The sequence below is a fragment of the Balaenoptera ricei genome, chromosome 19 (genome assembly GCF_028023285.1).
Source record: "Balaenoptera ricei isolate mBalRic1 chromosome 19, mBalRic1.hap2, whole genome shotgun sequence".
Lineage (NCBI taxonomy): Eukaryota > Metazoa > Chordata > Mammalia > Artiodactyla > Balaenopteridae > Balaenoptera > Balaenoptera ricei.
Window position 1 is genome coordinate 49,624,325 of NC_082657.1, and position 15,873 is coordinate 49,640,197.

Genomic DNA, 15,873 nt, shown 5'->3' on the forward strand with positions numbered 1-15,873 from the left:
CTGCCTATTGAAAAAGTTTTCACAGACTTTCATATGTCTTCCTGAACATTCACATAGGTAAAAACTGTTTATAAATTACCTGAATCTAGAGCTTTTTGAAAAAAAATCAAGGTGAACACAGTGTATTTTTGCACAGTTCTAACATAGCTGAGTCTCCAGAAATATAACTATTGTATAATCAAGAGAAGATTCTGTGATCACCATTTTTTTTTTTTTTTTTTTGCATTGCTGCCTGTCTTGCAGGATCTTAGTTCCTGGACCAGGGATCGAACCCGTGCCGTGCCCCCTGCAGCTTGGATGAGCTGAGTTCTAACCACTGGACCGCCAGGGAAGTCCCTGTGCTCACCATTTTAGATAACAACTTGTGATTTTTGAAATACCAATATGAGATACAGCACTGTGGCATTCAGGCACGTTCTATGTGTACAGGCAAATTATCTGACCACTTATTAGGTCTCCTATACCAGTCACGACCAAACATTTACATTCTGAAATATATATTTTAAATTATAATTTTCCTTTTATTTCTCCTTTATTACATAAATGTTAGCACATAACATTACTTTTTATAATGCAGGTTGTTTATATTGTCTATGATCTTCTAAGCCATTACCTATGAGTTTCATGACAGGAGAGTCCGCTGGTCATTAGGAAATATTTGTTCCAGAAAGGGGGCCTTGGGTTTGACAGCATTCGATCCAGGCGTCCAGTCCGGAAACTCCCAAATCTGGTTGCACTGCAGCTTTACTAAGATACAAATCCCTGGCGCCACCCCTGGTTTGGGCCCAGCGCTCGCCACATTCTTGTCTTCCCTAGCTCACCGCGTTGGGACGCGCAGCGGGGAGAAGTGCGCCAGGCTTCGGAGTACCATGGCTTCGGCTGCAGGGGGCGGGGCCAGAGCACCGCCGAGAAGGAGCGAAGCTGCTCCTAGAGAGGCTCGGCCGGGGCCTGGTGACGCACTTCCGGCCGCGCCACCGAGCAGCCCGCTGCGGAGGTGAGTATGGGCTGTGGGAGGCGGGGGCGGTGCCTGCCTCCGAGGCTCTGGGTGCGGTTGGGACGCTCCTTCCCCCTGCGTTGGCGGTGGGTTTCCTTTCGGGGGGGGGCTCTTCCCCCCATCCTCGATTCCCGCTTTGGACTTGGTGGCCGATGACGTTCCGTCTCGTGGAAGGCGAAGCCCGGGTTACTGCCACAGCCACGAAGCCCCGAGCATTTAGCACTTTGGGGAAGATGCTACTCGCCTTTTGGGAACTTGTGTTGGAGCAGCCAGGGGGTGGAATATTTGCAGGGGTGAAGCGGCCTGAGGTGATATGATGAGTCTTTTGACATGCTGAGGTCGTGTAGGGGCTTTTACCTGCACGTTTTATGCATTTCAAATATGGACTGTATGCGCCCCGCCTCCTAACACAGGGTGTGAATCGAGGCCAGTGGGGGAGCAGAAAAAGCAGAGCTCCTCCAGGCCACAGAAGAAGCCCGACTTTTGAGGGCACTGTCTTCTGGAGCCGTGTCAGTTCCAAAAGGTAACCCGGCCCAACTTCTCTTGGGCGGTGGGATGACAATGACCTGGGAATGATTTCTACAATGTAGAATATACTGATCTGCTTAGTCCTAGAATACACAAAAAATAGTTCCAGAATGACTCATTCATACCCTCTTGAAAGCAAGTTTACAAAAAAATATACTATAAAACAGTAATGAAAACATGAAGTGTGGCTAGTAGTGTATTCAGAGGAAATTTTGTGGCCTTATAGGTTTTAATTACCAAATAGGAAAGAATGAAAATAGATTTAAAAAATCATGCAACCTCAAGAAGTCTTTGGCTACAGGTCTTTTTAGCCTTACAGAATTTAGTTAAAATACTGTTTTGCAGAGTTACTTAGTTCTTTTCTTTACCACCACTTCAGTGTGGTTATGCTGTGGTATAGTTAGGCTTATTTACTGTTGTTTGTATTTTTTGGATGTCGCACCCCCCCCATCCCATTCTGGTTGGTTGATTTTTATACATATGTATAGATAGATAGATAGATAGATAGATAGATAGATAGATACAGGTATAGATATGTGAAACATTACTGTGGTTATGAAAGTCAGAACAAAAAGGCACAGAGAAGTATCATTTCCTTCTGCTCTGTTTCCCTCCATTCTGTTTCCGTTCCCAGGTTCCTTTCACCTACTTCCCATCCACACCTGAGGCCCCTATTCTGCTTAGTTTCTTGTTTTTCCTTCTATTTCTTTTTGCACAAATCACCAGATACAGATGTATTTTCTTATACTCCCTTTTTTTCTTACACAGAAGATAGCACACTACCTTTTGCACACTGAAAATCATTTCATATCGTAAGACAAGTATGTATATTTTAAATGTTATGTATACAGAAGATTGCATCTAGCATGGCATTTATGGAGCATAGTAGTAATGTGAGCACCCATTAAACACGCCACACCATTAAGAAGGAGAACACTGCCCATATGGCTGCATCTGTCTGTGTGCTCCTCCCCAACCCAGTTCCCACATTCTCACCCCAAGAGGTAACAGCTCACTTGAATTTTGTGTTAATAATATCTTTGATTTTTGATAACACATATCATATTTGTGTTAATCATATTTTTAAAAATAATTTTATCACATATACATGTGTCTAAATAATGTGATTAATTTTGTTTTTGAGCTTTATGAAGATGGCATCATGGTGTCTGTAGTCTTCTGGGACTTGCATAACTCAATATTATGTTCCTAAATTCATCCATATTGTGTGTGTAGCCGTGAGTCATTCATTTTTGCTACTGGGTAATGTTCCATTGTAAAAATGGTATGACAGCTTATTTGTGTATTCTCAGTGGACATGTGAGTTGTTTCCAATTTTTTGCTATTAAAATACTGCTGATAATGAATAATTTTGTATGTATATCACCTACATATGAGAGTTTCCCTAGGGTATAAGTTTTAAAATTTAGGCATGAATATTTATCCAACACCTTTGACATCCACTGAGATGGAGAGTATGTTTTTCTTTGATTTATTATTGTGGAAAAGTACAATCTGTGCTAATATTGAACTTTACTTGCATTCATAGGATGATCCCTCTTAGTCATGATATGTCACATTAAGGAACTACCGGAGTCTAGTCCTCAATATTTAGGATTTTTGCATCACTATTCATAAATGAGACTAGTTTATGGTTTTTGTATCCGTATTTTGCTGGCATCATAAAAAGGGCTGGGAAACGTATTTTGCTGTTCTCTGCTACAGTTTAAATAGTGTTAGAATTATTCATTTCTTAAAGATTTGAAAGGCTTTTCCCATGATACATAAGGGCTCAGTGTTTTGTGAGAGTTCACTCTTTACTGGCTCTCTAAACAATTAGGTAAAAGTAATCATGGGTTATGGAGAAAAATCTATATAATAAAATTGGTAGAGTTGATTTATTAGATTCAGATAGATTATATGTTCTTCCATCACAGGATAAGTTTTCTTTTTTTAAATTTATTTTATTGGAGTACAGTTGATTTACAATGTTGTGTTAATTTCTACTGTACACAAAAGTAATTCATTTATGTATGTATATGCACATATATATATACACATTCTTTTTCATATTCTTTTCCATTATGGTTTATCACAGGATACTTAATATAGGTCCCTGTGCTATACAGCAGGACCTTGTTGTTTATCTATTCTATATATAATAGTTTGCATCTCCTAGTCCCAAACCCCCAGTCCATCCCTCCCCCACCGCCCTCCCCCTTGGCAACCACTAATCTGTTTTGTATGTCTGTGTTTCTCTTTCACAGATAAGTTCATTTGTGTCATATTTTAGATTCCACATATAAGTGATATAATATGGTATTTGTCTTTCTCTTTCTGACTTACGTCACTTAGTACGATAATCTCTAGGTCCATCTATGTTGGAATAAGTTTTCTTTTTAAGCATCCATGGAATATTTTTTAAATGGACACTGCAGCCACAAAAAAAAAACCTCTAAAAATCTGTAAAGCAGAAGTAAATAGATCAGGTTACTTAAACACCATGCAATAAAGCCAGAGAATAAATTAACAACAACAAATTATCCTAAACAGTTCTTTGTCCAGAGACAAAACACAGTTGCTGACGAGTTATAAAATAGTAATTAAAATATGAAAAGCCTCTGGAATGTAGGGAATAATGTATTCAGAGGAACATTTATAGGTTTAGATTGCTACACAGGAAGAATGAAAATGAATGAATCATGTAGCCTCAAGAAGGTAGAAAAAAGCTTTTTGTAGTCTAGCTTCCCCTGAAAGCAGAACATAGGACAGAGATTTGCGTGTGGGCAGTTTCTTTGGGAATGTAGTCCCAGGGTCAGAGTGAAAGACAAGGAGAGTGAAACGGAGAAGGAGGGACAGCCAATACAAGGATGCGCTGTCAGGCTGGCCCCTCCACAGGCGACTGGTGCTCTGACTTGCAGGATCTTTGAGGAGCCTTGGAATCTCATGGCTGCCCACATGGGGGACTAAAGGGGGAAACGTTTATCCACTGACCTCTGTCTCCTGTTGGTCAGTGGTAGCATCACAGGCATTAACTCCCCTGTCCTTCAGGACCCAGCAGGTGTCCGCAGATGTCCCACACAGGACAGAGAAGCCCCAGGGCAGGAGCCAGGTATGTGTGGTGTAGACCCTTGAGGAGGCATTTGTAGGTTGTACTTGTGCAAAGCTGGTCAAAGCCTCTGGAACTGGACTAAGAGTGGACAAGAGGATTTGGTGAGGTACATAAGGTGTCTTGTACGGAGCTAAAGAAACAAATTTTAAAAAGCAGAGCTTAATTAAAAACAAGTAGAGGGGGCTTCCCTGGTGGCACAGTGGTTGGGAATCCGCCTGCCAATGCCGGGGACACGGGTTCGAGCCCTGGTCTGGGAAGATCCCACATGCTGTGGAGCAACTAAGCCCATGCGCCACAACTACTGAGCCTGCACTCTAGAGCCCATGCTCCGCAACAAGAGAAGCCACCACAATGCGAAGCCCGCGCGCTGCAACGAAGAGTAACCCCCGCTCTCCGCAGCCCGTGCGCAGCAACAAAGACCCAATGCAGCCAAAAAAAAAAAAAAAAAAGGCACCAAGAAAACAAGTAGAGGGACTTCCCTGCTGGCGCAGTGATTAAGAATCTGCCTGCCAATGCAGGGGACACGGGTTCGAGCCCTGGTCTGAGAAGATGCCACATGCCGTGGAGCAGCTAAGCCTGTGCGCCACAACTACTGAGCCTGTGCTCTAGAGCCCGTGAGCCACAACTGCTGAGCCTGTGTGCCACAACTACTGAAGCCCGTGTGCCTAGGGCCCATGCTCCACAACAAGAGAAGCCACCACAAGGAGAAGCCCACGCACCACAACGAAGAGTAGCCCCCGCTCACTGCAACTAGAGAAAGCTTGAGCGCAACAACGAAGACCCAACGCAGCCAAAAATAAATAAATAATTAATTTAAAAAAACCAAACAAACAGGTAGAAAAGGGAGTGGTGTTCTAAATAGAAAAGCTGGTTTTTTGAAAATAAAACAACATTAAACTAGATAAACCATGGTTCAGCCTAATGTTATTAGTCTGCTTGGGCTGCCATAACAAAATATCATACACTGTCTGGCTTAAACAACAGAAATTTATTTCTCACAGTTCTGGAGGCTGGAAGTCCAAGATCAAGGTACCAGACGATTTGGTTCTTGGTGAGGCTGCAAGTTGCTGCCTTCACTGTGTCCTCACAGCAGAGACAGCTCTGGAGACTCTTCCTCTTCTTATTAGGGTACCCGCCATATCAGATTATGACCTTGTTTAACCTTATTACCTCCTCATGGGTCCTATCTCCAAATACAGTCACATTGGAAATTAGGGCTCCAACATACGAATTTTGGGGGGACACAGTCCATAACATTAACTAAGGCTAAAAGGTCTAGAGAGTATATATATTCAAAGAAGAAGTAGGAAAAGCAAGGTATACCTCAAGGTATGGAGGAAATGAAAAAAATCATGAGCCACTGTTTCCCACAATTCTACACTCAAGTTTAAATTCTGGAAGATATAGACAATATTTTAGGAAAATATAAAATTTCAAGACTGACTTTGGGAGCACTAAAAATCAGAAAATAACCGGTCCATGTGGTCTTGAATACAATGAACAAGGAGTGCTGGGTCATGGGACCCTGGATGCTATAGTGACCCCCTCTCTCAGGAAGCTGAGGCCTTGGCTTCTTTCCCATCAGAAGGCTGGAAGGTATGAGGAGCCAGCCTGGTACCTCACTTGTGACCTAGCTTCCTCACGGTAAACCTGGCCCGGTCAGGAGCCTAACCTCCCAAGATCTCTACAGAGGTATCAGGACTCCTGAGGGCAGTCAGCTGTGTGAGGGAACGGGCATATGGGAGGGAGCAGCTGTGCCTTTCTCCAGGAGGTGCCTCCCTGGGGCCTGACTCTGAGGCCTATGTGCTGGGGCTGCAGCCCCTCCAGCCTGGCTTCTCTTACAGTATAATAGAGAGGGATGCTCGTTTAGAGCATCGTGTTGCTACACGAGTCTTTGTTTTATTATTCTTTAGATTCTACCTGCATTTTATGCACACTCTTGTGTGTGTATGATATGTGTCAGAATTGTAAAAATCCTAGGGTTCCTGGCAGTGAGCGTCAACGTCATGGCTAGGAGGAGCCCTGGGCACAGAGCCAGTGACAAGATCACTCCTTTCTTCCCATGGCAGCTCCTGCTCGCACTTCTGTCTGGATGCTGGCTACCTGCATCTCAGATCTTCTGTGAGGGGCTGTATTGTTCATGGTGGGGGTGGCTTGTCTCACACTTGTCCCCCTGTTTTCCCTCAGCTCCAGTCCTTCTCTGAGAGGGAGACCAGGTGATGGCAGCCATGCTCCTGACAGCCTGGCCCCAGGTGAGCTGTGGGTCCTTCAGCTCTTCCTCTGAGCAGTTTCACATTGAAGAAAACTGAGAAGGGAATCTGGTGAGCCTTGCTATGAAAGCTGGAGGGGCCCTCCATGCTTCTGCCTGCCAGACTGGAGCTTGTGGGAAGAGCGGTGATATGGAGGGATAGGGGCCAGAGACCAGGACAGGGAAGACAGAAGTGTCTGGAAGGCAGAAGTGCAGTCTTCTGCACACCAGTTTGCTTTGCTCCCCCAGCAGAGGGCTTTGGTGAATGAGAGACATGGAAGCTGCCCATGAATGGAAGAAGATAGCAGAGGACTAGGATTCCAGGGAGGGGGGTGTAGGTAAAGAGGAATAGCAGGACCAGATCCACATAAAGAATGGCTGTGCCTCTAATTCCAGGGGAAGGGGACATAAGGGGAGTGGGATCAAGGGAGGGAAAAAAGACAGGAAGTCCTGTGTCTCATTGTGTCCTGGAGAGGCTCTCAGGGCTTGGGGTGCAGTGGCCAAGCTTTAGGTCACTGATAAGAGCTCTGGATCCTCTCCCCCAGAATAACATGCAAATGAAAATTTCCATACGATTTCAGGGATTTCATGGACCCCCTGATGCTCATCCATGGACCTCCATGGGCTACAGTTTGGGAATAATCATAGTCACAGTAACTCCAGTTACACCATTTGAGGCTTACTATGCTGCAGGCACCATACTAAGCACTTTACATGGATCACTTAGTCCTGACAGCCGCCCTGGGAGATAGGCACCTGTGTTGTGTTCATTCTACCACAAAAGAAACAAAGGCAAAGGGGAGTGAAGTGACTTGTCATTGTTTGACTTAACTGTTCAGCCCTATGACACGTGTGGAGCCAGTTAAGTTAACGTGGTCAGGTTTCTGATGGCTGTGTGGGGAATAATTTGAGGGGAGATTTAAAAGCAAGGTGACCACTTCACAAAGAGTCCTATTGGTGTAGGTGACATAGGCTTCATTAAGGCAAGTAGTTGCTAAAGAGGGAGATCCAATTCAAGTAATGCTTAACATAAAAATCTCTAGGAGGAAGAGTCAAAAGATTGGGGTGGGGTAAGGGGGAGGGAGGAGTCAGGAACGAATCCCCAGGTTTCTTTCCTGTGCGGATGGTGGTGGGTGACACCAGCGGAGATTTGAAATAAGGAGGAGGCACCAGTTGTGGGCTAAAAGGGGATGGTGGGCGACAGCGAAGGCATTTAATTTTGTACAGAGAATTTCTTGTCTTATCCAAGTCACACGATGAATGACTCACAGAAGTGCCCACAAGTTGGACTAGAATTGTTGATGGGTGGAGGCCAGTAGAATCAAGCAAGACAGGTCCTGGCAGAGAGCAGTTGAGAGGCAAATCGCTGCCAGTGTGTCCCCAAGGTTGTTACAGAAGGCCGAGGTGGGTAGAGCGAGAGCAGCCAGAAGTGGCAGCTGCCCAGAGGGGAGGAGGTGGGCCTGGGAGCGGCTCAGCCATCAGCCCTGATGGTGGAGCCTGTGCTGAGTGCCGAGTGCCGAGTGATGCAGAGGAGCAGCTGAAAAGATGGCTGACCTCCCTTCTTTCCCAAACCTCCATGGAGAGACGGTGAAGTCTTGAGTGAAGTCGGACAGGATGAGGCTTGACTGGGAGAGGGTAACAGAAAATGGGTTTTCAGCGAGAGCCATCTGGAAGCAGGATGGGCTGCCTGCTCTCACCCCTCCCTCCACCTCCGCGGTGCCCAGCCGATCTGGGCAGCACTGAGCTTCCTCTACTGAAGGCGCTGGAGCAGAGGCTATGCAGCCTTTTGTAGGTGGTCCATGATAGAAATCAGGTGGGGCTGGGTGAGATGGAAGCCATGGCTGTTCTTTGGGCGCGGCTTGAGGGCGAGGGCGAGGGCGAGGAAGTGGGAAAGCCTCTGGGTGGGTCCAGAGCTGCTTCCACCAGTGAGGGCATGGCCTGACTGAAAGAAAACAGTTGCGTTAGGGGAACTTGGTCATGGGAGGTTTTTTTCTTTCATCTCAACTTATGTCATCCTTTGTAAGTGTGAAATATGGCATGAGGTTTCTCTGCTGTGAGCCAAGTCAGATATTCCATGCTTTACCTTCCAAGTGTTTTTCTCAAATCTTTCCCCCTGTTATTAATTTTGTGCTCTTCACAAGCCCCTCCTCAAGCCCTCATACTGCCCTCTGCCCCTCACCTAGGGCATGAGCCATGGAATTGGCCCCTAGGGCAGCAGGAACCTGTTGTTTCAGAAGTCGGTGACCTTTGAGGATGTGGCTGTGTACTTCACCCAGACGGAGTGGGATGGCCTGTCCCCTGCACAGAGGGCTCTGTACAGGGATGTGATGCTGGAGAATTATGGGAATATGGCCTCCCTGGGTAAGGCCTTTCTCCCCTGGGGACTCAGACTCTGCTGATTAGGGTTTCCTGGCTTCCTTTCCCCTTACTGGTTGCAGGTGGGGCCTCTGGTAATCCTTTACTGAGTGGGAACCCCAGGGGCTGATTCCTAATCCCCTAGATCCGGGGTTGCTAGGAAGGGTGAACCCCAAGCCCTTTTTGGGCCAATATAGGACTTTACTGGGACTGGTGTGCACTCTTGATCCACCCGATAGAGGCTGTGTTTTGGACACAGGGTGGAAAAAAAGTAACTTCCTGTTCTACAGCATTACCTTCAGGTTCCTCTTCACCCTACCTGGATCTCTTGAGTGTTTCCAAGGATCTCGGTGTACTTGTAATATTTTAGGTCCCGGTCAAAAAATGGTACCTATTCCCTTTAGGTAGAATCTCCCTGTTTGCCCTGCATGAGGTCTCACAGTCCGGGCCCTCCCCAACTCCTCCCGCATCTTCTCAAGCCTCTTCTTCCCACCCCCCCCCCCGCCACTTTCCCATAGTTCTTAGGCACGGGACCCTCTGGGGCTCTTTCCTTCCCTCCCCATTGCTGACACAATCTGAGAAGAGGTTTAGGAAATCAGCTGTGGGAGATTATTCACCTATCTTTCCTATTTCCTTTCCCCAAAACAGGATTTCCCCTTCTCAAACCTACTGTGATCTCACAGCTGGAGGGAGGAGGTGAGCTGGAGGGCCCATCTCCACTGGCCTCTGGAACAGGCACAGGCCCCCAGGGCCTCTGGACTGGTAAGGAGGCACACATTGCCAATTATGCTGGAAAGTTTAACCCTTTAGGAAGAAAGTCAGCTTTAGCAACATATAAGCGTGCCATATTTATTAGCTAACCATACAGAGTAGCATTTAAATTTTTTTTTAAATTTATTTATTTGTGGCTGCGTTGGGCCCTCGTTGCTGTGCACGGGCTTTCTTTTTTTTAGTCGCAGAGAGTGGAGGCCACTCTTGGCTGCGGTGCGCAGGCCTCTCACTAAGGTGGCTTCTCTTGTTGCGGAGCACAGGCTCTAGGCACGCGGGCTTCAGTAATTTTGGCACATGGGCTCAGTAGTTGTGGCTCGCGGGCTCCAGAGCTCAGGCTCAGTAGCTGTGGCACACGGGCCTAGTTGCTCCGCGGCATGTGGGATCCTCCCAGACCAGGGCTCGAACCCATATCCCCTACATTGGCAGGTGGATTCTTAACCACTGCACCACCAGGGAAGCCCCATTTAAATAATTTTTGATGATTTCTAGAGATGGGAACAGTTGAGACCTTTCTGACTATTTTCATAGTTTGCTATTTCTTTCTAATTCCAAGAAGAGATCTTTTTTCAAATGCTTTATTGTAATTATTTTCAATCCTAATTTTGGAATTCTGCCTTTCTCAGACAAAATGAATGGATTCAGTACTTTTTTTGGGTCCTTGCTACTTTCTAAGCACTGTCCACTTAATGTAAAGGATACAGAATTAAAAGTCTTTTTACTTATTAAACTTTGGAGTAGACTTTCTGAGTTCCAATCCCAACTGTACTACTTCCTAGTTGTGTGACTTTGAGCAGGTCAATTATCTGCATTCTCTAAGAGTTAGTGTTCTCACTCTTGATAATGGAATAATAATTATAAAATGAGGTAATGGTGCTAGGTTTGATGATAAAATGAGATAACATGTACCAAGTGCCTAGCTTATAGTGTGTGCTCAGTTAAATTCTGTTTTTATTATTATTATTATTATTATTATTATTATTATTATTATTATTATTATTATTTTGGGGGTGAGAAAGCTGTATATAATAAGCTGTAGGACATAAAGTGGGAGGAAGTAATACTATCAATTTGGTGCTTCTCAAAAGATGAACAAACGCATCACCTGGGCGTCTTGCAGATGTGCAGATTGTCATTCAGTTAGTTTGGGGCAGGGCCAAGATTCTGCATTTCTGTTAAGTTCCCAGGTAATGCCAGTGCTTCTGGTTCCCAGACCACTCTTGAAATAGTGAGGTTCTCATTGGCTCACGCAGAGTAGCTGCCAGGTGATTTCCCATCTCCCATGAGGCCCAGCTTTACTTCCTGCCTTTGGAGCCCATAAGATACTCTTGCATCCTTTTGATGAATTCTCTTTTTTTAAAAGATGGTTTCAGTGGCTTTTTGTTCCTTGTAATCATTCAACCATATGTTCACTGACCAAGGAAGACATGTTTTGGAAATGGAGAGCTTAAAGTGCTTGACATATAGAGGGGGATGAAAGTGATATTGTGGAGATTCTTAGTCAGAGAAGTCTGGATTTCGTTCTATAGGCAGCAGACAGTCCTGAAGTCTTTGAACAACCCATCATGATGTCAGCTGGGGATAGAAACATTCATCTAGTCAGTGTATGTAGGTTAATTGGGGCTGGGAATCAAATGGGTTCTAGGCAGGCAGAAGGGGAAATCACAGGGCACAAGACCCATGTCAGCAGAGTTGATTTTTAAAAAAAATTTTCCAGGTAATTTGAATTTTTTCTTTGTAAGTTTCTGATACTACAGATGAATATTATTTCTATAATCAGGAAAAGACCAATATTATTTTGAAAATGGTTGCTAGGGAAATCCAGGTCATTTGGGTCTGTTGAGGACAATTATAATGAAATACTGGGGTAGGGGGCATATTACATGTGGTTGAGGAGAGATGAGAGATGAAAAAATAAAGGAAGCATTTTGGGGCCAATTTTGAGAAATTTGAGAATAAATGTAGAGATCATTAGTTCTACTAGGACTATGGGATTATAGAAAGACTAATAAGATTACAGAAAGAATTTTAGGGAGTGACCAATTTTAGGATTGAGGGAAGAGGTAGAAGGAAAGGCAAGGAGAATGCAGCAGTGTTCTGGAGAGGTGGGAAGAGATGGGATCAAAGGGATCAAATGGGCCTGAACAGAGCCTTTCTGAAGTAGAGAAAAAAGAAGTTAAAGGAGAAGTTTTGGAAAGCCTAGAGTTCAAGTTCTAAGAAAAGAAACAAGATTTGTTCCCATTTGCTTCCTAGTGCTAATACCTGCCATCCCTTGTTGCCACATGTTATTGGATTCTGTGCCTTCTCCTTCTTAAGCAGTTTCCATTTTTATTAATAGAAACTGCAGAGTGTAGTAAAGTATGGTGTGATGGAAAGAATGCTGATCTGGCAGATAAGACCTAGAATTTTGTTCCACTGCTGTCACTTTCAACCTTCTTGTTACTGGTTATTGGTTTAGAGACTGGTGATCTTTTAAAATCATTACTTTAAAATTTGTAATATTGGTACATGCTCAAAACAGTATAAAAAATGCATAAAGTGGGAGCAGTGGGGAAGTCTCCCAAACTTCCTGTGCCAGTTTGCTCAGTTTCTTGTGTATTCCTGCAGTAGTTTTCTAGGCATATTCAAATATATGTGTTTATGTCAGCCCTTTTTACTCTCCTTTAGTGGAAGGTACTCTACATACTATTTCTCAACTTGTTTTTCCACTTAACAGTGTATCTTTGACATCTTTTCATGTCAGTACATATAGATTTATTTCATTTTATAACAGCTGCATGTTATTCCACCTTATGGATGAATCTTAGATTCTTTGACCTAGTCTGGTGATTTTAAAGAGCCCCCCCGCGATTACTCTGATCCTTTTTTCTTTCTATCACAGTTCTTCTTTTTTTTCTAACATGGTTCTTACATGATATTTTATGTTTTCTGTTTTTTATAGTAAATATTGATATCCAGACTGACAATAATTTGACAGAGGAAATGTATGAAGAAAAACATAATACATCATTTGACCTTCAAAGGAACTCGTCCCAGGAAACAGACTTTTCAGAAACCTATATTCTAGAGAAACAGCAGGAAGTCCACTCAGTAGGAAGTATGGAGAAAGAAAACAGGAGTGTCATTGATGGGACAGTGAAAGACGATATAAGCCCCATGGAGGAGTGTTTCTTTAGGCAAAGTCCAAACTTGAATCAGTGTCATACCATCTCTGCTGGAGATCAGCCCCCTGAGTGTACAGGATTGGAGAAAGCCTTCAGCTTTGACACAAAACCTATTCAACATGAAATAATTAATTCTGGGGAAAGACCTTTCAAATGTGAAGAATTAGTGGAAAGCTTTAGGTGTAACTCTCAACTTAATCAGGATCAAGATAGCTACACTGGGGAGAAGCCCCATCAACCTAAGGAGTGTGGCAAAGCCGTTAGCGTTAATGCAAAATTAATTTGGCATCAAAGACTTCACAGTGGGGAGAAGCCCTTCAAATGTGTAGAGTGTGGAAAAAGCTTCAGTTACAGTTCCCATTATATCACACATCAGACTATCCACAGTGGGGAGAAGCCCTATCAGTGTAAGGTGTGTGGCAAAGCCTTCAGCGTTAATGGGAGTCTGAGTAGGCATCAGAGAATCCATACAGGAGAGAGGCCCTATCAGTGCAAGGAGTGTGGGAATGGCTTTAGCTGCAGTTCTGCATATATCACACATCAGAGAGTCCACACTGGAGAGAAACCTTACGAGTGTAATGACTGTGGGAAAGCTTTCAATGTTAATGCAAAATTAATTCAACATCAGAGGATCCACACTGGAGAGAAACCTTATGAATGTAATGAGTGTGGGAAAGGATTCAGGTGCAGCTCCCAGCTTAGGCAGCATCAGAGCATCCACACTGGAGAGAGACCCTATCAGTGTAAGGAGTGTGGAAAAGCCTTTAGTAATAATGCAAAACTCATTCAGCATCAAAGAATTCACACAGGAGAGAAACCCTATGCATGTACTGAATGTGGAAAAGCCTTTGGCGTCAAAGGGAAGTTAATCCAGCACCAGAGAATCCACACGGGTGAGAAACCCTATGAGTGTAAAGAATGTGGGAAAGCCTTCAGGTGTAACTCCCAGCTTCGGCAGCATCTGAGAATCCACACCGGGGAGAAGCCCTATGAGTGTAATGAGTGTGGAAAGGCCTTCAACGTTAATGCAAAACTAATGCAGCACCAGAGGATTCACACTGGGGAGAAGCCCTTTGAATGTAATGAGTGTGGGAAATGCTTTACTTCTAAAAGAAACCTAGTTGATCATCACCGAATCCACACTGGAGAAAAGCCTTATCAGTGTACGGAATGTGGGAAAGCCTTCAGCATCAATGCCAAACTAACTAGGCATCAGAGAATACACACTGGGGAGAAACCATTCAAATGTATGGAATGTGAGAAAGCATTTAGCTGTAGTTCTGACTATATTGTACATCAGAGAATACATACTGGAGAGAAACCCTTTCAATGTAAGGAGTGTGGAAAAGCCTTCCATGTTAATGCCCATTTAATTCGGCATCAGAGAAGCCACACTGGGGAGAAACCTTTCAGATGTGTGGAGTGTGGCAAAGGCTTCAGCTATAGTTCTGACTGTATTATACATCAGACTGTCCATACTTGGAAGAAACCCTGTGTGTGTAATGTGTGTGGGAAAGCCTTCAGGTTTAGCTTCCAACTTAGTCAGCATCAGAGTGTCCATAGTGAAGGAAAGTCCTAATGAGAAGGATGTAGAAAACTGTCAAGGTTAATGCTGAACTAGATCAAGTATCCTCAGATTCACCCTGGTGGAAAACCCTGAGAGAGAAATGGATATGGCAGAGTCTTCACAAGGAAACAAATCTTTTCCATTTTATTCAATTTTAGATCAAGAATGACAACCAGTTTTAAAATAACATCCAAAAATAAATAGTTTGTTTTATACCAACAACCAATAGAAAATATAATGAAAGAAAATATCCCATTCCCAACAGCATCAAGAAAAGTTGATTTTCTAGATATAAACTTAGTAGGACCTATGTGGAGAAATTATAAATCTCTGCTGAGGGGCACAAAAGGAAAGTTAAATAAATGGGGGGGAGAGAGAGTGATACCTTGTTCTTAGAAAAACTCATAAAGATACTACCTACCTAAATTAATTTATTGCCCTTTTACTTTTGACAACAAGCATGCATCACTTTTGTAAAGAGGAAAAACAATAAAGAGTTCCTTAAGGAAAAAATATGAGTAAATCTTTTTATTTTCATGGTATGGAGAAAACCTTTCTAAGCATCAGATGAAAGCCAGAAACCAACCATGAGGGAAAATATTGATAAATTGACTTCAAAATGAAATATTTATGTTTTTGTTTTAAATAACCCCAAATAAGGTTAAAAGATAAAGCACAAAAAGTGGAAATACCTTTGTAAAATTTGTGATATAAAAGTGTAGTATCATACAAAGAGGTCTTAAATTATGAGAAAAATAAATGACAATAGGAAGGAGCTTTTAAAAAGATATAAAAATGACTAATAAAGGAAGATGTTCAGTCTCAGTAGTACTCTAAGGAGTAAAAAATTAAAACATGCATACAGTCACACATAGGAAGCCCTCCAACCTCTCTCCCACTGACAAGACAAACACACAGACCCTCTTATAGACACACAGCATATCCCCACAGCGCCCCTTTCCCCATACCTGCTACTGTGCTCTCTGTAGCTCGGAGGCCCGTGTTGGCTGGGAATGCTGTCTTGCATACCTCAAAGGAGCCACTCCTGTCAGAAAGCTACTGATATGGTATAGGACCTCAGCAGAGTGTCCAGGGCCATTGTGTAAGTGACATTCCCCCCACCTCACCTGCATATGG

General features: G+C 43.7%; 1 protein-coding gene across 9 annotated transcripts; it reads left to right on the forward strand.

The window, feature by feature from the left end:
- Positions 1–964: 964 nt before the first annotated feature.
- ZNF23 (zinc finger protein 23) lies at positions 965–15,227 on the forward strand. 9 transcript variants are annotated; one of them, XM_059904874.1, is made up of 5 exons: positions 965–994; positions 6,822–6,886; positions 9,117–9,243; positions 9,886–9,999; positions 12,947–15,227. In XM_059904874.1, exons 2-5 carry the CDS (start codon positions 6,854–6,856, stop codon positions 14,746–14,748), a joined length of 2,076 nt encoding a protein of 691 aa, XP_059760857.1. In that variant the 5' UTR covers positions 965–994; positions 6,822–6,853; the 3' UTR covers positions 14,749–15,227. The 9 variants fall into 9 exon arrangements, with proteins under 9 accessions (XP_059760857.1, XP_059760859.1, XP_059760864.1 ...); XM_059904876.1 differs by having other exon boundaries at positions 970–994; positions 9,066–9,243; XM_059904875.1 differs by lacking the exon at positions 965–994 and adding an exon at positions 1,428–1,517.
- The last annotated feature ends 646 nt before the right edge of the window (positions 15,228–15,873 follow it).

Bases quoted from the DNA above. Each gene is read 5' to 3' on its own strand.
- ZNF23 (XM_059904873.1), top strand. From the start codon at position 1,147: ATGACGTTCCGTCTCGTGGAAGGCGAAGCCCGGGTTACTGCCACAGCC. The intron at 1,303-1,407 runs GTGATATGATGA...CTCCTAACACAG, and splicing joins CAGGGGTGAAGCGGCCTGAG to GGTGTGAATCGAGGCCAGTG. The intron at 1,518-6,821 runs GTAACCCGGCCC...GTTTTCCCTCAG, and splicing joins AGCCGTGTCAGTTCCAAAAG to CTCCAGTCCTTCTCTGAGAG.